The sequence below is a fragment of the Cygnus olor genome, chromosome 25 (assembly GCF_009769625.2).
Source record: "Cygnus olor isolate bCygOlo1 chromosome 25, bCygOlo1.pri.v2, whole genome shotgun sequence".
Taxonomy (NCBI): Eukaryota; Metazoa; Chordata; class Aves; order Anseriformes; family Anatidae; genus Cygnus; species Cygnus olor.
The window spans coordinates 4,906,904-4,929,215 of NC_049193.1; the positions used below are offsets into that span (position 1 = coordinate 4,906,904).

General features: G+C 51.4%; 2 protein-coding genes across 5 annotated transcripts; one reads left to right on the top strand and one right to left on the bottom strand.

Annotated features, from left to right (window-relative positions):
- Positions 1–511: 511 nt before the first annotated feature.
- Positions 512–16,331, top strand: LOC121059821 (feather keratin 1-like). 3 transcript variants are annotated; one of them, XM_040536981.1, is made up of 2 exons: positions 512–524; positions 15,563–16,331. In XM_040536981.1, the coding sequence occupies exon 2, from the start codon at positions 15,584–15,586 to the stop codon at positions 15,896–15,898; it is 315 nt and encodes a 104-aa protein (XP_040392915.1). In that variant the 5' UTR covers positions 512–524; positions 15,563–15,583; the 3' UTR covers positions 15,899–16,331. The 3 variants fall into 3 exon arrangements, with proteins under 3 accessions (XP_040392915.1, XP_040392914.1, XP_040392913.1); XM_040536980.1 differs by lacking the exon at positions 512–524 and adding an exon at positions 4,353–4,375; XM_040536979.1 differs by lacking the exon at positions 512–524 and adding an exon at positions 15,166–15,200.
- On the bottom strand, positions 12,204–19,585 carry LOC121059820 (feather keratin 1-like). 2 transcript variants are annotated; one of them, XM_040536977.1, is made up of 3 exons: positions 19,508–19,585; positions 18,826–19,145; positions 12,204–12,674 (listed from the first exon to the last, which is right to left on the bottom strand). In XM_040536977.1, the coding sequence occupies exons 1-3, from the start codon at positions 19,568–19,570 to the stop codon at positions 12,659–12,661; spliced, it is 399 nt and encodes a 132-aa protein (XP_040392911.1). In that variant the 5' UTR covers positions 19,571–19,585; the 3' UTR covers positions 12,204–12,658. The 2 variants fall into 2 exon arrangements, with proteins under 2 accessions (XP_040392911.1, XP_040392912.1); XM_040536978.1 differs by lacking the exon at positions 12,204–12,674 and having other exon boundaries at positions 18,795–19,145.
- Between the last annotated feature and the right edge of the window lie 2,727 nt (positions 19,586–22,312).

Here is a 22,312-nt window from a genome sequence, read left to right on the forward strand (position 1 = left end):
GTACAGCTAAACGAGGAAATGAAAAGGCATCAGTGCAGGAAACCAAAACACAGTCCCCGTATCATTAGCTGGGATGTTTTGCATTTCAGATGAGCTTCTCGGAAAATTATTACTTCCCCAGAGGATTCGTCTGGACCTGGGGCAGTGCAGAGCCTGTATAAAAACCAGCCCGACTCTTTGCTCTCTCATCTGCTTCGCTGCCCTTCTTCTCCTTTGGAAACAAGTGAGTTGGAAGCTCGGTCCTGAGGTGGGGCTTGGGGCTGCCTGTCATGGGAGGTTAAGCGGGGAGAAGGTCTGGCATGGGGAGAGTCCAGGGCTGGGCTGAGGGCACTCAAGGTCTCTGGGATGGGAAAGAGCTTTCTTGGGCCTGGCTCTCTTTGCCCAGTGCCTTGGGGGACAGACCAAGAGGCCCATGGGCCTCCCTGCACACCCTCTGCCCAGCACATGCCTTGGCACCATCACGGTGGCCTGGCAGACTGCTCCTCCCTCACCCCCATGCTCCTCCAGGCCCTCTCTCCCACCAGGTGCACCTCCTGCCCCGAGACATGTCCTGCTACAACCAGTGCCTGCCATGCCTGCCGTGCCAACCCTGTGGCCCAACCCCGCTGGCCAACAGCTGCAATGAGCCCTGTGTCAGGCAGTGCCAAAACTCCAACGTTGTCATTGAACCCTCTCCTGTGGTGGTGACCCTGCCTGGCCCCATCCTCAGCTCCTTCCCGCAGAACACCGTTGTGGGATCCTCCACCTCCGCTGCCGTTGGCAGCATCCTCAGCTGTGACGGAGTCCCCATCAACTCCGGATGCTGTGACCTTTCCTGCCTGGGCAGCCGCTACTGCGGCAGAACCTGCCTCCCCTGCTAAGGCTGCTGCAGGTGGCCACCACCAACCCAGAAGATGGTAATGGACTGACCACCAAGATGGCTCCACCTGCAAAGGCAGGCGGCTGGAGCCTCTCCTGGGACTCCTGAAAATGTGGCCCATGCCTAACTTTCCCATTTCTTACTCTCTTCTTTCTTCCCCTTTTCTCTGTTGCCTTCTGCTCTCCTGGACTGTTGGTGCCTGCTAAGCCGGTCTTGGAAGGGCCTGCTTCTCCTCTCCCTCTGTGGGGCACGCAGATGAACACCCAGTGCAAAGTCCACCCTGGCCAAGACACAGAGACTCCTAGCTCCCCTGGGGCTCCCCAAACTGTGGCCCCCACTCAGAGGTCTTCGCTTCCCTCTTTCAAATCATTAAAGTTCTGCTGCATCCCAGCCTGGGGCTCTGCGTGGTCCTTCCCTCTCCAGACACTCTCCCAGGCTGCCGGGGAGAAAGCTTTTGCTCTGAGCAGATCTTGCAGGGACAAATGAAATCCATGCCCATTCCCAGCAGGTGAGAAACAGCCAGGGGGCTCCTGTCAGACACTGTGCCTTGCAGCTGAGAAAGCAGCCACCAGGACCTGCCATGCTTCACCTCTGCACAGAAATGCCCTCCTTGGCTTTTGAGCACATCCTGTGGATGGAGAGCCTAACCAGTACCCGAGTGAGGACATGACCTCCCTGACCACAGGGGGCGGTGGCAGTGGCACTGGGGCACGCTTCCTCATCCAGCAGCACCTGTGAGCCCTCCCTGGCAGGCGGCTCTTGCATCTGGAGGACCCCTTTCCCTCTTCCAGGTGTCTGTGGGAGGGAGGGTGGCAGCCTTTCCAGCACTCCTTGCCTTGGCTTAGCCTTCTTTGCAGGTCCTTCAGGCGTTTTGTCTATCCCCGGTCATTTCATGCCAGCATTTCCCCCAGCATGCCTAGAGGAGGTGCAGTTTCTAAATGCAGAATTGCTCCACCTGCTGATAGCACACTCCCCGTCTCTAGGCACACGTATGTAAGCAGTGAACGTGGGGCTATGTCTTATCTCTGAGGAGCCGTGGAGAGTCTTGTTCCCCGTTTCATGCCCATTGCTTATGAAAAGCCTCATGCTGCCATGTGCAGCACGTGCTCTTCCTACAGGAAAGCTCCTGGTTTTGCCAGAGAGTCAGGCCTCCCCTCTTCCCCCTCCAGCACTGGCAGGACACCCACTGCCCTGCACCTCCCCAGCCAGGCAGCTGAGTCTCAACAGAGCCTGCCAGTCCCACCAGGGCCCACGGGATAACCTCAACCGTGTCACGTTCTCCACACAACAAGGTGCCCAGGCAGCTCCTGGAGAAGCTTGCAAGCTCATGGGTCCCTCTGACAGCTCCAAGCTGCCTCCAAACCTCAGAACAAAGGGTGGAGCAAAACGCTCCGTGGGCTGCCTAGGATCCCACATCTCTGCCTCAGGGAGCCTTTCTGCGCACATTGCCTCGCACTGAACACGCTTGCTCAGCCAAAGGAAGAGAATCGAGCTGCCCCCTCAGCTGGGCCCCAGGCTCCCCAGGGCCAGGACCAGGTTTTTCAGCAAAGCAGCTTCCAGCTGGTGCAGCCATGCCACAGCTCAGCCTTTCCAAATCCTCTTGGGCACAAGGGCTCTGAACTGCCTCGAAGGCACTCACACCACCTTGTAAAACAGCTGCCCCTAAGGGCCTACTGGGAGATGTGATCTTTGCCATAATGATCACGAAATAGTTGAGCTCAAAGGTTTTGGCACAACGAGAAAAAGTGCATTGCAGCGTTACCTCTCCCCCTCCCCTCCCCCACCCCCCCTGCAAATTTTAAGAGATCAACTCTAAACTACTCAGGAAGCTAGTGAGCAGCATCCCCTGGCAATCTGCTCCAGAGGGCTTGGAGTTCCCTGAGAGACAGCCAATTTTCAAGAATCAACTTTAAAAGACCCAGAGGGAGGCAATCCCATTGTGTCGCAAGTCAAGAAAAGGCAGATAGAAGGACGGCTTGTCTAAAGGGGGACCTCCTCCCTACTTCCAGTAGACCAGAAAAAGAAAATATGTGATCTCTGGAAACAAGTCTCCCATCTGGCCTCCTCTTGAAGACTGTGTGTGGTTCTGGGCTCCACAATATAAAAAGGATATTAAGAGACTTGAATGTGTCCAGAGGAGGGCAAGAAAACTGATAGAAAGGATGGAAGGCATGTCCTGAAGCCGTCAGGCAACAGGACATGAAGATGTTTGTAGGCCCCTTCCATTGGAACTGTTCTATTCTAAATTTCATGCTGCATGGCCAAAGGGGAGCCGCAGGCCTGAGGAGACAGGTAGGAACCACCTGCCCATTCCCAGACTGGAACTGCAGTGCTCAGGCCAAAGGAGGCAAAGGAGGTGGCCAGGGACAAAACCTTCACAGCCATCTCCAGCAGGGTAAAAGGGTCCCTGGTGGTCTTCTCCTGCCACACAGCACAAAGCCAGAGACAGGGCAGTACCTGTGTCACAGCACACATTCCTGCAGAGCAGGGCTGGTTTTCTGCCACATGATGACACTAGTCCTTAGCCCTCTCCATCCAGCACTTCTCTGGACATTTAGAGCAATTTCCCTCCTCCCAAAAAATTGGAAAGCTTAGAGAAGCCTTCCAATACATAAAGGAGGCCTACAAGAAACCTGGAGAATCACGCTTTATGGGGGAGTGCAGTGATAGGATGCTGGCTTTTAACTAAAGAGGGTAGATTCCATTAGCTAATGGGAAGAAATTCTTCACTGTGACAATAATGAGGCACTAGACCAGGTTACCCAGAGAAGCTCTGGATGCCCCAAGCCTGGAAGTGTTCAAGGCCAGGTTGGATGTGGCTTTGAGCAACCTGGTCTAGCGGAAGGTGTCCCTGCCCTTGGCAGGCAGTGTGGAAGTAGATGATCTCATATGGTCCCTTCCAACCACAACGAACCTAGGATTCTAGGATACACAGGAGCAGTTATGGAATCACCTGAGGACACACCGGGAACCCCTCTGGCTGGGCAGGGCAATGCTTGAGCACCCTGGGGCTGGCCAAGGCCCCAGACACACTGATGGTTTTGCTAGGGGGTCCTCATCAGAGGCAGCCCAGGCAGATGAGGTGGCCCAACAGGTGCACCAATGCCTCGCCAGAGCTGCATTAGGGGAATGAGAGTCAAAAGCAGTAGGGCAGACCACCTGCCTGTGGAGGCCACATTTAAGCACCATCAGAGAGAGCTTGGAGGACTCGGGACTCATCTCCTGATGGCACCAATGCACTGCTATCCCAGAAATCCTTGGGCCTCCCACCTCAAGCCTTCAAGGTGGTGCAGGTACAGCTAAACGAGGAAATGAAAAGGCATCAGTGCAGGAAACCAAAACACAGTCCCCGTATCATTAGCTGGGATGTTTTGCATTTCAGATGAGCTTCTCGGAAAATTATTACTTCCCCAGAGGATTCGTCTGGACCTGGGGCAGTGCAGGACCTGTATAAAAGCCAGCCCGACTCTTTGCTCTCTCATCTGCTTCGCTGCCCTTCTTCTCCTTTGGAAACAAGTGAGTTGGAAGCTCGGTCCTGAGGTGGGGCTTGGGGCTGCCTGTCATGGGAGGTTAAGCGGGGAGAAGGTCTGGCATGGGGAAAGTCCAGGGCTGGGCTGAGGGCACTCAAGGTCTCTGGGATGGGAAAGAGCTTTCTTGGGCCTGGCTCTCTTTGCCCAGTGCCTTGGGGGACAGACCAAGAGGCCCATGGGCCTCCCTGCACACCCTCTGCCCAACATGTGCCTTGGCACCAGATGGGCCAACTGAACTTTGTATGGAGTAGGGGAAGGCAAGAATTTCATTAATGGGCTTTTTCAAATCATTAAAGTTCTGCTGCATCCCAGCCTGGGGCTCTGTGTGGTCCTCGTTCTGTCCTTTCTTCACTGCCCTTTTTCTCCGTTGGAAACATATGATTTTGAAACTCTGTCTTAGACTGGGTTTGGGGTTTTTAGAACCCTGTAGAGTTTTGTTCCCCCTTTGATACCTGTTGCTTAGGATGTGTCTCATGTTGCCATGTGCAGCACCTGCTCTTCCTGCAGGAAAGCTCCCAGTTTTGTCAGAGGGTCAGGCCTTCCCTCTTCCCCCTCCAGCACTGGCAAGACTCCCACCACACTTCTCCTTCTCAGCCAAGCAGTTCTGTCTCACCAGTGTCTGCTAGTCTTGCTAGTGCTGCTAGGTAAATCTTTACCATGTCATGCTCTCTACTCAGTAAGTTTTCTTACATGAACTGTTCTCCATCAGCAAGGATCACTTGTTTTTTCATGACATAATACTCATGCTGTCTATGGAATTACTCTAACAGAAGAAGTTATTTGCATGTCATACATTTGATTGGTTTGATCATGATGTACACTTCTTCTCTGGTGAAGGCTGAGTGTTGTGTCAACCTGCAGAAGACAATACCTGAAGGGAGAGTGCAATGAAGATGGAGCCAGGCTCTTTTCAGTGTTGTAATGTGTTAGGACAAGTGGCAATTGGCACAAACTGGAAAACAAGTTCTATCTAAATATCAGGAAGCACTTCTTTACCATGTGTGTTATGGAGCACAGGCACAGGTTGCATGGAGAGGTTGTGGAAGGTACCTCCTTGGAGACCTTCAAAAGCTGCCTAGACAATATCCAGGGCAACCTGCTCTGGGTATCCCTGCTTGAGCAGGGGGGTTGGATCAGATGACCTCCAAACTCCTTTCCAACCTTAATCATTCTGTGATTATGTGTGTCCTGTCTACCTATTTTTTCTCCTTTGGCCTGAGTACTGCAGTTTCAGACTGGAAACTGTCAGTAGGTTCCTTCCTGCCTCCTCAGACATGCAGATCTTCTTTGCCAGTCTAACCTGAAGTTTAGAATGGCTTTGTGCCATTCCAACATATCCTATCACTGGTTATTGGGAGAAGAGATCTGACCCTCCCTTTCCATTTCCCCACCTCAGGATGTTGTAGAGGGCAATGAGGTCACCTCTTAGCCTTCTTTTCTCCAAACTAGACAAACAAGGCACAGAGGTGAGGCACAGAGGTGAGGCACAGAGCGGAGTGGGTCCCAGGGAAGTCTGCCTAAGCAGCAGGAAGAGAGTTTTGTGTTCCCCTTTGGGATGAGGTTTGGAGAGTGCTTTGAGCTGACTGGTAGAGAAGACGGGAACTCTCAAGCTCCACTTCCTCTTTCTGCAAGCTGCCACGGCACCCTCTGGAGGCAAAAGTGGGACATGGTCCTGTTTTTTTTTCTGGCAACCCTGAAAGGACTGGCAGACTTCGGTGAGGCATGGGCAGGCAGTCCTAACTGCTCCCAGCCTGAAATTTTTCTGAATTTTTTCGCAGATTAAGGTCTGAACCTCTATTGGAGGAAAAGCAGATTGTAGATCAGCATAAAGAAGACTGGGCCAAGCTTTGCCTATTAATTAGGACCGGCCTTTGCCACAAGACATTAGGCTCACTTTGCAGCTAAAAGTCTGGTAATCCCTCAGTCAATTTCGTTCCAAGTTGCCTTGGTGTCTACCTCCTTGAAGCATGAATAATCACCACAGTTTCTTGGGATGAATAAATAATGCATTCCTGTGGTGCCTTTTAGCTGTAACGCAAATCTTCTGATTGAGATCTCAGAATGTCTGCATGAGATGAGGGAATACTGGACAATAACTGCCAATGTGTTTGCACAGAAGAGCTATGCTGTAATGAGAAATACGCTAAACTGAGCATTACTCAGGAGTATTTGTAGTCACTTCATCAGAGACAAAGTGACATCCATTTGCCCTGTCCCCAACTTGATGTGGGCTGGCTTATGGTGCTTGTGGGACAAGAATCACAGAATCACAGAATGTTAGGGATTGGAAGGGACCTTGAAAGATCACCTAGTCTAATCCCCATGCCGGAGCAGGAACACCTAGATCAGGTCACACAGGAACTTGTCCACGCAGTTGTAGAATGTCTCCAGAGAAGGAGACTCCACAACCCCTCTGGGTAGCCTGTTCCAGTGTTCTGTCACCCTAACCGTGAAAAAGTTTCATCTAGTATTTAAGTGGAACCAGCTTGCACCCACTGCCCCTTGTCCTATCATTAGATGTCATTGAGAAGAGCCTAGCTCCTGACACTCACCCTTTACATATTTATAAACATTAATAATGTCACCCCTTAGACTCCTCTCCTCCAAGGTAGAGACCCAGCTCCCTCAGCCGTTCCTTGTAAGGGAGATGCTCCACTCCCTTAATCATCCTCGTGGCTCTGCGCTGGACTCTCTCAAGCAGTTCCCTGTCCTTCTTGAACTGAGGGGCCCAGAACTGGATGCAATATTCCAGATGTGGTCTCACCAGGGCAGAGTAGCGGGGGAGAAGAACATCTCAATCTACTAACCACACCTCTTCTAATATGCCCCAGGATGCCATTGGCCTTCTTGGCCACAAGTGTGCAGTGCTGGCTCAAGGTCATCCCACTGTCCACTAGGACCTCCAGGTCCCTTTCCCCTTCGCTGCTCTCCAGTAGGGCAGTCCCCAATTTATACTGGTGTCTGGGGTTGTTCTTGCCCAGATGCAGGACTCTACACTTGCCTTTGTTATATTTCATTAGATTTCTCCTCGCCAAACTCTCCAGCCTGTCTAGGTCCCTCTGGATGGCAGCACAGCCTTCTGACATGTCAGCTACTCCTCCCAGTTTAGTGTCATCAGCAAACCTGCTGACAGCGCACTCCATTCCCTCATACAAGTCACTGATGAATATATTGTTTACATATAAACAAACATATAAACGTTTGAAAGAAGTATGCTGTGACCCTGGCAATGACACTTGCTGCACTGTGCTGGGGCTTTGCTTGAACTTATCAAATGATAGACAACATGCAATACGAGAAGGTGATTTAAGATGGCCAGCATGACTTCACCAAGGACAAATCATGCCTGACCAATCTGGTGGCCTTCTATGATGGGGTGACTGTACCAGTTGACAAGGGAAGACCAATGGAAGTCATCTGCCTAGACTTCTGTAAGGCTTTTGATACAGCTCCACATGACATCTTGATCTCCAAATTCGAGAAATATGGATTTGAAGGGTGGACCACACAGTGGATAAGGAATTGGCTTGAAGGATGCACCCAGAGAATTGTGGCCAATGGCTCTATGTCCAGTTGGAGGATGGTGATGAGTGGTGTCCTTCAGGGGTCTGTCTTGGGACTGGTACTGTTTCATAACTTTAGCCAGGACTTAGACAGTGGGATTGAGTGCATCCTCAGCAAGTTTGCAGATGACACTAAGCTGAGTGATGCAGTTGATACAACAGAAGGCAGGAACACCATCCAAAGGGACCTGGAGAAGCTAGAAAAGTGGGCCCATGTGAACCACATGAGGTTCAACAAGTCCAACTGCAAGGTGCTGCACCTGGCTCAGGGCAATCTCGGACATGAGCACAGACTGGATGAAGAACTCATTGAGAGCAGCCTTGCAGAGAAGGACTTGGGGGTTCTCGTGGAGGAGAAGCTTGATATGGGCCAGCCTTGTGCACTTGCAGTCCAGAAGGCCAACTGCATCCTGGAAAACAAGTTCTATCTAAACATCAGGAAGCACTTCTTTACCATATGTGTTATGGAGCATTGGCACAGGTTGCATGGAGAGGTTGTGGAAGGTAACTCCTTGGAGACCTTCAAAATCAAAGGAGGAGTGGCAAGAAGGTCAAGGGAGGCGATTGTCCCCTTCTAATCTGCCCTTGTGAGGCCTCACTTGGAGTACTGCATCCAGGGCTGGGGCTCCCAGCACAAGAAGGATGTGGACCTGTTAGATCAGGTCCAAAGGCGAGCCAAAGGAGGCGCACAAAAAGGGCTGGAACACCTGTTCTATGAAGAAAGGCTGAGGGAGCTGGGGATGTCCTTTGTTTTTGTCTTTGTCTTTGTCTTTGTCTCTCTCTTTCTCTTTTCTCTCTTTCCCTTTCTCTTTCTCTCTTTTTTTTTTTCCTCAAACATTTCTTGCTGATGGGAAATAGGGAATAATTATATTTTGCCCTTGCTTTCATTGCCTTTGCTTCTTTTCTCTTTTCTTTTCTTTTTTCTTTTTTCTTTTCTTTTCTTTTCTTTTCTTTTCTTTTCTTTTCTTTTCTTTTCTTTTCTTTTCTTTTCTTTTCTTTTCTTTTCTTTTCTTTTTTTTTCTTTTTCTTTTTCTTCTTTTCCTTTCCTTTCCTTCCTTTCCTTTCCTTTTCTTTCCTTTCCTTTCCTTTCCTTTCCTTTCCTTTCCTTTCCTTTCCTTTCCTTTCCTTTCCTTTCCTTTCCTTTTCCTTTTTTCTTTTCTTTTCTTTTCTTTTCTTTTCTTTTCTTTTCTTTTCTTTTCCTTTCCTTTTCCTTTCCTTTCCTTTCCTTTCCTTTCCTTTCCTTTCCTTTCCTTTCCTTTCCTTTCCTTTCCTTTCCTTTTCCTTTTCCTTTTCCTTTCCTTTTCCTTTTCTTCTTTTTTTCTTTTCTTTTCTTTTCTTTTCTTTTCTTTTCTTTTCTTTTCTTTTCTTTTCTTTTCTTTTCTTTTCTTTTCTTTTCTTTTCTTTTTCCTTTCCTTTCCTTTTCCTTTCCTTTTCCTTTCCTTTCCTTCCTTCCCTTCCTTTCCTTCCTTTTCCTTTCCTTTCCTTTCCTTTCCTTTCCTTTCCTTTCCTTTCCTTTCCTTTCCTTTCCTTTTTTTCTTTTTCTCTAATTAAACTGCATTTTTTCCTGAACTGAGCAGAAGGGGCCATAGGACCCTCTCATTCTGGGCTTCATAACAGGAAAAAATACAGAAAGATCAGTTCTTTTGCCTTTCTGTTGAGAAGGAAAAAGGGAGGGGAATGTGGAGTAAAGTGCCCAAGACAGAGAGCAGAGAGGTTGAGAGAGGCTGGCAGAAAGAAGGGAGTGTGTGTGTGCGTGCAAGTGTGAAGAGATGACTGGGTTTTGAAGGAGAGAAAGGGGTCATAAATGCTGCCTGACAGACAGACACTAAATCCCAGACAGTGAAGGACACTTTTGCATCACAGTTAGGAAGCCAAGATAGGGAGCCAGGAGAACTGCATAGCTAAACAGGGAACTGCTGGCCAAACTCAAGTGGAAGAGGAGATTCTAGAGATCATGGAAGGAGGGGCTGGCCACTTGGGAAGAATATAAGACTGTTGTCAGAGGATGTAAAGAGGCAACTCGGAAAGCTAAGGCCTCCTTAGAATTAAAACTTGCAAGAGGGGTCAACGTCAAAAGAAAGGGCTTCTACAAATAAATTGCAAATAAAAATAACACTAGAGGCAATGTAGGCCCTCTGATGAATGATATGAGTGCCCTGGTGACAGAAGATAAAGAGAAGGCAGAATTACTGAATGCCTTCTTTGTCTCTGTCTATATTGCTGGAGGCTGTCCTGAGGAGTCCCGTACTCCTGAGGCCCCAGATGAAGTCAGGATAAAGGAGGAGTTTGCCTTGGTTGATGAGGACTGGGTTAAGGACTGATTAAGTAAGCTGGACATCCATAAATCCATGGGTCCTGATGGGATGCACCTGCAGGTGCTGACGGAGATGATGGAAGTAATTTCTAGGCCACCCTCCATCATCTTTGGCAAGTCATGGGGAACAGGAGAGGTGCCTGAGGACTAGAGGAAAGCAAATGTCACTCGGGTCTTCAAAAGGGGCAAGAAGGAGGATCTGGGTAACTATAGACAGGTCAGCCTCACCTCCATCCCTGAAAAGGTGATGGAACTTATCCTTGGTGTTGTCTCTAGGCTTATCAAGGACAAAAGTGTCATTAGGGGCAGTCAACATGGCTTCACCAAGGGGGAGTCATGCTTGACCAACCTGATAGCCTTTTATGAAGACATAACCAGGTGGATCGATGATGGTAAATCAGTGGACGTGGTCTATCTTGATTTCAGTAAGCCTTTGACACCGTCTCCTTCATCATCCTCACAGCTAGACTGAGGAAATGTGGTTTGGATGATCAGGTAGTGAGGTGGACTGTGAACTGACTGAAGGAAAGAAGCCAGAGAGTTGTGGTCAATGGGACAGAGTCTAGTTGGAGGCCTGTATCTAGTGGAGTCCCTCAAGGGTCATTACTGGGACCAATATTATTCAATATATTTATCGATGTCTTGGATGAAGGAATAGAGTGCACTGTCAGCAAGTTTGCTCCTATTTGTCTGTAGGGGGCCTCATTTACTTTGCCTGTTTCACCAGGTAGTCTGTAGCAGATACCACTATAATGTTACCTCACTCTTTCATCTGTTTAATCCTAACCAATAAAGTCTCAGTCAGCTCCTCATTCATCCCCAGGCAGAGCTCCATGTATTTCAACTGGTCTCTGACACAGAGGGCAATGCCCACTCCTTGTCTCCATAGCCTGTCCTTCCTAAACAGCCTTTATCCTTCAACTGCAAGATTTCAGGCATGGGAGCCATCCCACCATGTCTCCATAATCCCAGTAAGACCATAGACCTACAACCATGTACCCATCTCAAACTCATATTGTTTATTCCCTATACTGTATACGTTAGCTTACAGACACTTAAGAGGGGCACATCAACATGTTGGATTCCTAGGGATAGTTTAGGACATATCTCCATAAGGCTACACAGTAGGAACCATTGCTAATCCACAACTGCTGGAGGTGATCCTGCTTAAACTCCATTTTGTTGATTTTGTGATCTGTTCCTATCACATCACTCCATGACCTTTATTCAGCAACCCTATCCATCATTCTCACAAGGCTGCTGGTTACACTGTCCCTATTTCCTACTTTAAAAGGAGTTTCCCTCCTTTTGAGGTCAGACATTCTGTTGACCAAAAAAAAATCTTTGCCCCACTTAGTAAGGAGCTTCCCATCTCTCGCAAGAATACACTGACCATCAAACAAGGTCCTATGATCATAGAACACAAAACTCTGTCACTGACATCAGTTCAGCAGCCAATTATTGACCTGTACTGTCCATGTTAACTGTCTCACATCCTTTCACCACTCCAGCAGAATTAAGGAGACCGCCTGAGTCCCCATGACCTTCACTACATATCCATAACCTCTGTAGAAAGTTTTGATACTGTCTGGGTTTGACTAAAAAAACCTCTTCTACATCCCAACCCCACAAAATAAGCATAGGAAGCACCCTATGGCACTTCTCCCACAGTAGAGAGAGGAGATGGAAAGCTGGCAGTATGACTGCCATGGCCACGCAGCCCTAAGTAAACAGATATTTTGAATCCAGAGGGTGATCTTACACATGAAGAAGAATAATGAATGGAAGCCTGTGTTAACAATCGCTAAACACCCAAACACCCACAAGGTGTTAAGCATTGCCAGACACCTAATCCCAGAAAAAACAATGAGCATCACCTCTCTCCACAGGCATTCTGGAAGAGCCGCTGCAGGGGAAGGACAACTCAGAGGCACAGGTTGGGATGCAGCAGAACTTTAATATTCGAGTCAAAAGAGGGAAACGAGATCGCTCTGAGAGAGGGTCCCAGTGCAGGAAGCACGAATTGAAAAAGAGAGCCTGTGATAGGAGGCCATGGCAGGCATCCCACCAGCTGTCCATGTGCCCACTTACTGAGGGAGAAGGGCCAGAAGGTCCTCTCTAGGCTGACGCTGTGGGACTCAGAGCTCAGTGGAGCAGCACCGAGCAACAAGGACACAGGTGGGAAAGGAGAGAGTGCAGAACGAGAAAGGCAGACATGGGCCATGCTTTCCGAGAGCCCAGGCTGGCCTCATTCTCTTGCAAGATGTACTGGGGTAGTTTAACCCCCCCCCGAACAGAAGAAGCTGACGCTCTGTGCTCAGTCTAGTAACTTGGGCTCACTACAAACTTCTGGGTCCCTGGGGGTCTTTCTCCAGGACCATCACCAGCAGCTTTAGCAGGGAAGGCACCTCCTGCCACAGAAGCGGCTGCCAAAGCCGGAGAGGCCAAAGCCCCCGGAGGAGATGGGCACTCCCTGAGAGCTGAGGATGCTGCCAACAGCAGCAGAGGTGGAGGATCCCACGGCAGTGTTCTGCGGGAAGGAGCTGAGGATGGGGCCGGGCAGGGTCACCACCACGGGAGAGGGCTGGATGACGACGGTGGAGTCCTGGCACTGTTGGACACAGGGCTCATTGCAGCTGTTGGCCAGCGGGGTCGGGCCACAGGGTCCACATGGCAGGCACGGCAGGCACTGGTTGTAGCAGGACATGTCTCAAGGCAGGACTTGCACCTGGTGGGAGAGAGGGACAGGAGGAACATGGCAGTGATTGCTGAGCAGTGTCCAACCCACCACTGGATAGCAACAGCACATGCTGTTTGGGGAGCTGGCAGCCATGTAAGGAAGCCCACAGCTTTCTCCTTCCCTTTGTCTCCAATGTCCTTGTCAAGAATAACCTAGCCCATAGCTTTGGAGACACCTGAGTCAAGCTCCAGCTTCTCTCCATGACACAACTGCTGGTCCCTTCCCTCTCCCATTACTAGCACTCGCAAGATCCAGGAGAATATGAAGGTGCAGGCATGTTAGGAGAAATCCCCAGGGATGAAAAGGAGGAGAAAGGCCTTCAGACTCACCTTGATACCAAGGAGATGGAGGTGACAGGAGTGGATGACAGACTGAGGAGATGGGGCCACTTTTATACCTATCCTCCACCGCCCCAGGCCCACAGTCACTCTATGCAGGCCATAATTTTCCAGCAGACTCACCTCAAATGCAAAATAGCCTTTCTAATGGCACAAGTGGTGTTTTGGTTTCCATCAACTCTGCCATTTCATTTCCTCATTTCTGACTTGCCCATTTGGCCACAGAGGCTCCTTTCAAGTACAAGGATAAGAGGTCAAGCATTTCCCCTGGCAGAAACATGTCAGTAGGGACTGAATATGAGTCCCACGTTCTTGAGGGGCTCTATGCAGGCATGGGACATGTGTCTGTGGAAATACATTGACCACATTTGGACCCTCTTTACAAGGAAGTGCACTTATCCTCCTGCCTATGCAGTGACCTCCTCGATACCCAAAGTTTCTTTCGCTTGAGGACACAGCACATCCTTCTACCACTTGGCCTAGCTCCCAGCCTGCTCCACCATTCACACACCTCGTTAGGCAAGGCAGAAGCATAGGCAGATGGGCTGTGCTGCAGCTGTGAAATGCTCTGGCACAAGGCTACTCCTTCTGGGGCGACATCTGCTTATTTGGCCTTGTTCCCTCTTGTGAACAAGAGGGAACTTGTCTCTGAGGGAACTCTGTCTCCTGGGCTCTTCAGCCAACCCATGTTGTCAGCTGCTGTAAGAAAACTGAAGTTGGCTCTCCCGAGCCCAATGATTGCTCAGCAAGTCCTGGGGAATCAGTCCTGGGGACTGGACAGACGCAATCCCTGACCAGCAGCACACCCAAAGACCTGCCCTGTTGTGCAAAACATGCCGACCATCCTGTGAGCTGCCTGAGTTACGAGAGTACTTGCCAGAAGGTCATGCTTGAGGGTGATGGCTGTTGGGGCTGCCTGGAGCATGGCACAGCTTGAGCTTGGAGCTCAGATGGAGCTGGTTGGCCAGAGGGGGATTTGGCATGCATGATGCTCAGGCCTGCAGACAGCAGGCACTCTTGCTTGGCCTCAAGCCAAAAGCGTGGCACGTGACCAATCCCAAATTAGAGCATGACTTGTCCTGGGCAGGGAGAGTCTCTCCCAGGAAGCTTGCCTGCTGAAGGCATTCCCTTGCCCTCCTGGGGTGTGTCCCAGCTGCCTCCCATGTCTGCAGGGCAGGGAAGAGCTTTGTTCATGCAGCAGGGATGCATTGCTTCCTTGATGGAGTCTGGGAGATGTTTCTGTAGCCAGCGCCCTTGTGAGCAAGTCCCCTCCCTAAGCATGCCCAGCCATGTGGCAGTGCCAGTTACTGCCAGCCCTCACTTGCTGAGGGGGAGCTTCCTTGCTCCCCCAGTGGTGTGCTGGCTTGTGCTGTTGCCTGAGGAGGGCTTTGGGACATGGCAGAGGAGGTGTGCTGAAGGTCTAATGCTAGGAGAAGACGTATTTCCTGGGACCAGAGACGAGTCCCAGCCAGGTGGGGAAAAGTTTTCTGCAATCCCAGAGGACATGTCCTGTCCTCTACCTGAATGCAACCACAGCAGCACTCAGGCTCCTTTTCTGCCCGATACTAAGAACCTACTGGGGTCTTCCTTGAGTCTCTCACAGCACCACTAGAAAGTAGCCTGTATGGTAAAATAGGCATGTCAGAAATGAGGAAATGAAATGGCAGAGCTGATGGAAACCAAAACAAAATTTGTGCCATTAGGAAGCCTATTTTGCATAGGAGGTGAGTCTGATGGAAAATTATGGTGTCCATAGAGTGACTGTTGGCCTGGGGCGGTGCAGGGGAGGTATAAAAGTGGTCCCATTTCCTTAGTCTCTCATCGACTCCTGCCTCCTCCATCTCCTTGGGATCAAGGTGAGTCTGAAGCCCTTTCCCCTCTTCTTCTTCCCTTGTGATTTGTTAGCACATGCCTGCACCTTCATCCTCTGTTGGTTCCCGGGGATGCTACTCATGGGAGAGGGAAGAGAACAGCATGTGTATCATGGAGAAAAGTTGGGCTCTACTGACATGTATTCCGAGCAATGGGCCAGGGGAGGACTTGGTTCAGTCTGGATGCTCTTGGCAGACCTTTTGGGTTGAATCTTAAGGAGGATTTCTTGAGCCTCATTGTACAGCTGCCAGCTCCCCAAACAGCATGTGCCATGGCTATCCTGGGGTGGACTGGCAGACTGATCCTCTCTCACCTATGTGCTCCTCCTGTCCCTCCCTCCCATCAGGTTCACCTCCTGCCCCGAGACATGTCCTGCTACAACCAGTGCCTGCCATGCCTGCCACGTGGACCCTGTGGCCCCACCCCGCTGGCCAACAGCTGCAATGAGCCCTGTGTCCAACAGTGCCAGGACTCCACCGTCGTCATCCAGCCCTCTCCCGTGGTGGTGACCCTGCCCGGCCCCATCCTCAGCTCCTTCCCGCAGAACACCGCCGTGGGATCCTCCACCTCTGCTGCCGTTGGCAGCATCCTCAGCTCTCAGGGAGTGCCCATCTCCTCCGGGGGCTTTGGCCTCTCCGGCTTCGGCAGCCGCTACTGCGGCACAAGGTGCCTCCCCTGCTAAAGCTGCTGGTGATGGTCCTGGAGAAAAACCCCCAGGGACCCAGAAGCTGGTAGTGGACTGTGCACAGACCATTGGTTTGTTGTATTCAGAGGGGTCAAACCATCCCCAGCAACCCTTCCAAGAGGATGGAGCCAGTCTGGGCTCTTGGAAAAATCATGTCTGCCTTTCCCCTCCTCCACTCTCTCCTTTCCCACCTGTGTCCTTCTTTTGCTCAGCACTGCTCCACTGGGCTCTGAGCCCCACAGCGTCAACCTAGAGAGGACCTGCTGGCAGTTCTCCTACAGTAAGTGGGCTGATGGACAGCTGGTGGGATGACCACCATGGCCACACAGCTCACACTCTCGTCTGCCTCTGGTGCTTCCTGCACTGGGGCCCCCTCTCAGAGTGACCTCGTTTCCCCCATTTGACTCTAATATTAAAGTTCTGCTGCATCTCAGCCTTCGCCTCTGAGTTGTCCTTCCCCTGCAGCTACTCTTCCAGGATGCCTGGGGAGAGAGGTGTTGCTCACGGGTAGTTCTGGGAATGGGTGGTTGGTGATGCTCGTTCTTAGCAATCGTTAACAAAGGCTTGCATTCATTTTGGTGTGCACACTCTTTCTTCTTCTCTAATTAGCATAACAGCATAGTAAGGAAGAAGGGACGACTACTTCCTTGGCAAGGAGGAGGGCATAGCTGCCCAGGAGAAGACAGGAAATCCATTCGTAACAATAACACGCAGAACTTGCTGTGCTTGGTCAATGTCTTTCTTGCTACACAGCCCCAAACTGGGTATAATGTTCCAGATGCATTTGAAGGAATGCTGAGCAGAGTGCAATTGTCATCAGCCTTGAGCTCCTGACTATGCTTCTGCTCATACAGCCCAGGATGTCATTGGTGTCCTCAGTGTCTGGGAACAGCGCTGTGATTCACTTCTCTTTGGATGGGTTTACCACCCAAGCAACTTTTCCTGGACCAGCTTTCGGTCTGCTGCCATAGAGGGGCTGCAAGATGGATAATGTGGTGTGAGGGCAGGCTGGCAGGAAGGCATCTGCCAGCCCGAGCTCTGGGTGACCTGGGCACTGCTTTGGGGAACTTGTGGATGGCCCTTAGAGACACTCAGTCAGAACCCGCTGCCTCTCCTCCTGCCCTCAGTCTCTCCCTGCCTCCCTCTTCCCCACAAAATTTTGCAGGAAGCCCAGGGAACAGATGGAAGGAGTAGGGGGAGGAGGACAAGGCACTGCCTGTGAGCCTCTGTGATGGGTTAAACCCAGCAAGCATTTAAGCACCCACCACCCACTTGCTCACACTGCACACTCAGCCAAAGAGAGTTGGAAGACCAAGAGTGAGAAAAAGTCCCAGGTCAACATAAAGACATTCTATGAAGGAAATGGGAAACAAAAGAGAAAAAGCAAGTGATGCAAAGGCTGTGTCTCACCACCTTCCAGACCAATGCCCAGCAAGTCACTGCAGAATGGCTACTTTGGAACAACTGTCCCCTGGTTTGTTACTGAGCATGATGCGATACGGTATGCAATATCCCTTTGGTCAATTTAGGTCAGCCGTCCTAGCTGTGTCCCCTTCTAAGCACCTGCCTACACTGATGGTTTCTCATTACTGGCCAACTGAATTCCACCACACTGCTCTCTTACTCCCCATCATAAATGGATGAGAAGGGGCGGAGAAAATACAATGGGAAAAATAAAATCATCTCACAAGTGGAGATAAGGACAATGAAATTTAAGGAAAAAATAAGCAAAGGATGCAAGGAAGAAAAGAGAAACAAATTATTCTCTCCTTCCAAACAGTAAGCGATTTTCAGCCACGTCTTGGGAACCTGGGCCTCAATAACCATAGTGGTTGTTTGGGAGGACAGATGTTTTCATAACAAGAGCACTCATTCTTCTTCTGCTTCTATTACTGGGTGTGACAACAAATGGTGTGGAATAGCGCTTTGGTCAGTTTAGCTCAGCTGCCCTGCAGATAACACCTCCCCACCACTCACCCATTCCCCACCTCCTGCCCTTGGGGGCTAGTAGAGAGTCTTGATGCTATGCCAGCACTGCTCCACAGTAGCACAAACACTGGTGAGATAGCAATGCTGTTCTAGCTCTAAGTGCAGAGCACAGCAGTCTAGGGGCTGCTATGGGGAATGTTAACTCTGTCCCAGGCAAGTGCTAGACTGCTCTGTCAGGGTGCAGAGTGGGAGACATAGAAGGCCTTGACGATAGGCTAAATCGTTGGTGTCTCACCTCCACTGTTTTAGCCACACAATCAGAACACAGCACCATATTGCCTATGGTGAAGACAATTGCCTCCATCACAGCCAGAGCCAGTACAGCCTGCATCCCCCACTACCTCTCCTGGCCTGCTCTGGGGCCATTTTCTGCACGAGTCTCCCCGCCCAGCACAGCTGCCCCCAGAGCAGAAGGAATTGCCACCCCTCCTCTTGCCTCTCTCCCTCTCCCCTGCTGCCCCCTTCCCAAGAACCTGTGTGACTGCTGCCCTCCCAGGGTCTCCTGCAGCTCTGGCTCCTCACTGGAGGTCAGCAGTGGCCACATGCCACCTTCAGCAGGATGTGCACTGAGGCTGAGATGGCATGCCAGGACAGAGAGGCAGCAAAGCTGGGCCTGATGGCCAGGGGCCCTGCAGAACTCATGGGCACCTCCCTCACGTGTGAGTGACTGTGCTTTCCCAAGGGGCCCTACTGCACAGGGCCTCACCCTTGGAGAAGGTGAATGGTCCCAATGTGCCCCACATGCCCACTGATGTCCCCAGAGCAACAGCATCAGTCCTGACAGCTGGTGTCTGGAGTGTCTACAGGGGAAAGACAACTAAGCACTGCAGACTGGGATGCAGCAGAACTTTAATATTTGAGTCAAAAGAGGGAAATGAGGTCACTCTCTGAAGAGGCCCCAGTTCAGATAGCAGCAGCTTTAGCAGGGGAAACACCTCCTGCCGCAGTAGCGGCTGCCAAAGCCGGAGAGGCCAAAGCCCCCGGAAGAGATGGGCACTCCCTGAGAGCTGAGGATGCTGCCAACAGCAGCAGAGGTGGAGGATCCCACGGCGGTGTTCTGCGGGAAGGAGCTGAGGATGGGGCCGGGCAGGGTCACCACCACGGGAGAGGGCTGGATGACGACGGTGGAGTCCTGGCACTGTTGGACACAGGGCTCATTGCAGCTGTTGGCCAGCGGGGTCGGGCCACAGGGTCCACATGGCAGGCATGGCAGGCACTGGTTGTAGCAGGACATGTCTCGGGGCAGAACGTGCACCTTGTGGGAGAGAGGGACAGGAGGAGCACATAGGTGAGAGAGGAGCATCATACAGCCCACCAGGGGAGAACCACAGCACATGCTGTTTCGTAAACTGACAGCTGTGTAAGGAGGCCCTCAGCCTTCCCCCTCCCTTGGTCTGCAATGTCCTTGGTAAGAAAGTCAAGATCCACAAAGATCCCTACATAGCCCATAGCGTCAGATACACCTCATCCAAGCCCCAGCTCCTCTCCATGACACACCTGCTGATGCCTTCCCTCCCCCATGACTAGCGCTCCCAAGATCCAGGAGAATATGAAGGGGCAGGCATTTGCTAACAAATCTCCATGGAAGGAGAAGAGGAGAAAGAGCTTCAGACTCACCTTGATCCCAAGGAGATGGAGGAGACAGGAGTGGATGAAGACACAGAGGAAATGGGGCTGCATTTATACCTCCCCTGCACTGCCTCGGGCCCACAATCACTCTATGCAGGCCATAATTTTCCATCAGACTCACCTCCTATGCAAAATAGGCTTCCTAATGGAATATATTTTGTTTTGGTTTCCATCAAATCTGCCATTTCATTTCCTCATTTCTGACATGCCTATTTTAACATACAGGCTATTTTCTAGTGCTGCTAGGAGGGACCCAAGGAATACCCCAGCAGAATCGTATCAGTATGAGCAGAAAAGGAGCCCGAGTGCTGCTGTTGTTGCATTCAGGCAGAGGACAGGACACGGCTTGGTGCACTTTGCGGGAATGGTTGGTGATGGGTTTTGCAGGAAGAGGCCCCGCTCCTCATGGAGCTGCAATCCTCAGCAGAGCATCCAAGGTCCTGTTCATTAAAGATGCGCCACAAGCTACTCTCTCCTCCCTCCCTCTTGGCTCCATCCAACGGTCACTGGTGTTTGCCTCCCCAGGCATCCAGGCTGTGTCAATGATTTCAGCTGTCTGCCTTGATGCCATTACCCCTTCCATTAACTAGGCAGAAGACAGCAACCTGGGGCAGGGCTGCCACAAGGGGAGACCTAGACAGGCTGCAGGAATGAGCCCACAGGAACCTCATGGCATTCTAGAAGGACAAAAGGCAGGTCCTGCACAGGAGGAGGAACAAGCTCTTGCAGCACTACAGACTGGGGACTGAACTACCCTCTGATCCTGGATCCCCTGGACCTCCTCTGAGTAGGTCTGCCCCCAGGGCAGGCTCAGACATGGGCGGTGGAAGGGAAGGGACACACAGGCCTCAGCCTCCTGGCTAAAGAGATGGGGCTGTGTGTAGGAGCTCTCTTGAGTGTTTTGTGGAGGGAAAGAAAGGGTTGCAGAAAATATCTTCCCCCTGGCTGGGACTCATCTCTAGGTCCCAGGCAATATGTCTTCTCCTAGCATTAGAGCTTCAGCATGCCTCCTCTGCCATGTCCCAAAGCCCTCCTCAGGCCACAGCAGACGCCAGCACCCCCCGGCAAGGAAGCTCCCCCTCAGCAAGTGAGGGCTGGAAGGAACCAGCACTGCCACGCAGCTGGGCATGCTTAGGGAGGGGACTTGCTCACAAGGGCGCTGGCTACAGAAACATCTCCCAGACTCCATCAAGGAGGCAATGCATCCCTGCTGCATGAACAAAGCTCTTCCCTGCCCTGCAGACATGGGAGGCAGCTGGGACACACCCCAGGAAGGCAAGGGAATGCCTTCAGCAGGCAAGCTTCCTGGGAGAGACTCTCCCTGCCCAGGACAAGTCATGCTCTAATTTGGGATTGGTCACGTGCCACGCTTTTGACTTGAGGCCAAGCAAGAGTGCCTGCTGTCTGCAGGCCTGAGCACCATGCATGCCAAATCCCCCTCTGGCCAACCAGCTCCATGCGAGCCCGAACTTGAGCTGTGCCATGCTCCAGGCAGCCCCAACAGCCATCACCCTGCAGCATGACCTTCTGGCAAGTACTCTCATAACTCAGGCAGCTCACAGGATGGTCAGCATGTTTTACACAACAGGGCAGGTCTTTGGGTGTGCTGCTGGTCAGGGAATGAGTCTGGCCAAAGTGCTTGGTATGGCAAGGAGAGTGGTGGAGCAAGACACTGTCCCCATGCACAACTCAGTCCTCTGGTAGTGAGAATGGACCTCATTCTCCAGGACTTGGTGGGCAATCATTGGGCTCAGGAGAGCAACCTTTGCCTTCCTCACAGCAGCTGACAACATGGGTTGCCTGAAGAGCGCAGAAGACAGCCACAAGAGGGAACAAGGTCAAACAAGCAGAAAACATGTCACCCCAGAAGGAGCAGCCTTGTGCCAGGGCATTTCAAAACTGCAGCACAGCCCATCTGCCTATGCAGACAATGAGCTGAGACTGGTGGAGCAGTCTGGGAGCCAGGCCAAGTGGTAGAAGGATGTGCTGTGTCCTCAGGCGAAGGAGGCTTTGGTCATCCAGGAGGGCACTGCATAGGCAGCAGGATATATATGCAGGACCCCTCCAGCACTTGGGACTCATCTTCTGCCCTTTCTAACCTACTCTGTGGCGGTTTTACTCAGCTGGGCAGCTGAGCTCCATCACAACTGCTCTCTAATTCCCCCTCCTCAAAGGGAAAGGGGGAGGAAATGCGATGAAAAGGGATCAAGGGTTGAGATTAAGACAGAGAGATCAATCACTGATTATTGTCATGGACAAGACAGACTCAGAATTGAGAGATTAATGTAATTAATTACCTATTACTAACAAGCTAGAGCAGTGAGAAACTAAAATCAAACTTAAAACACCTTCCGCCATCCACCCTCTTCTACGTTCTTCACCTCAGATGGCGCACGGGAACATGCAATTGGGGCTGCAGTCCATAACACTTCGACTCTGCCCCTCCTTCACAGTAACTCTCTGCACTTGTTCCGTTGTGGGTTCCCTCCCACAGGATTTAGTCCCTCCTGAATTGGCCCTGCGTGGGCTTCTCACAGGCAACAGCTCTTCAATAACTACTGCAAAAATGGGTCCGTACCACAGGGTCCATCCATCAGGAGCAAACTGCTCCAACATGGGTTCCCCCACGGGCAGCAGCACCCCCCTGAACCCCTGCTCCTGCGTGGGCTCCTGTCCACGGGCTGCAGCTCCGGCCGAGGGCCTGCACCACTGTGGTCCTCTCCATGGGATACAGCCTCCTTCAGGCAAGATCCACCTGCTCCACTGGGGGATCCTCCACGGGCTGCAGTGTGG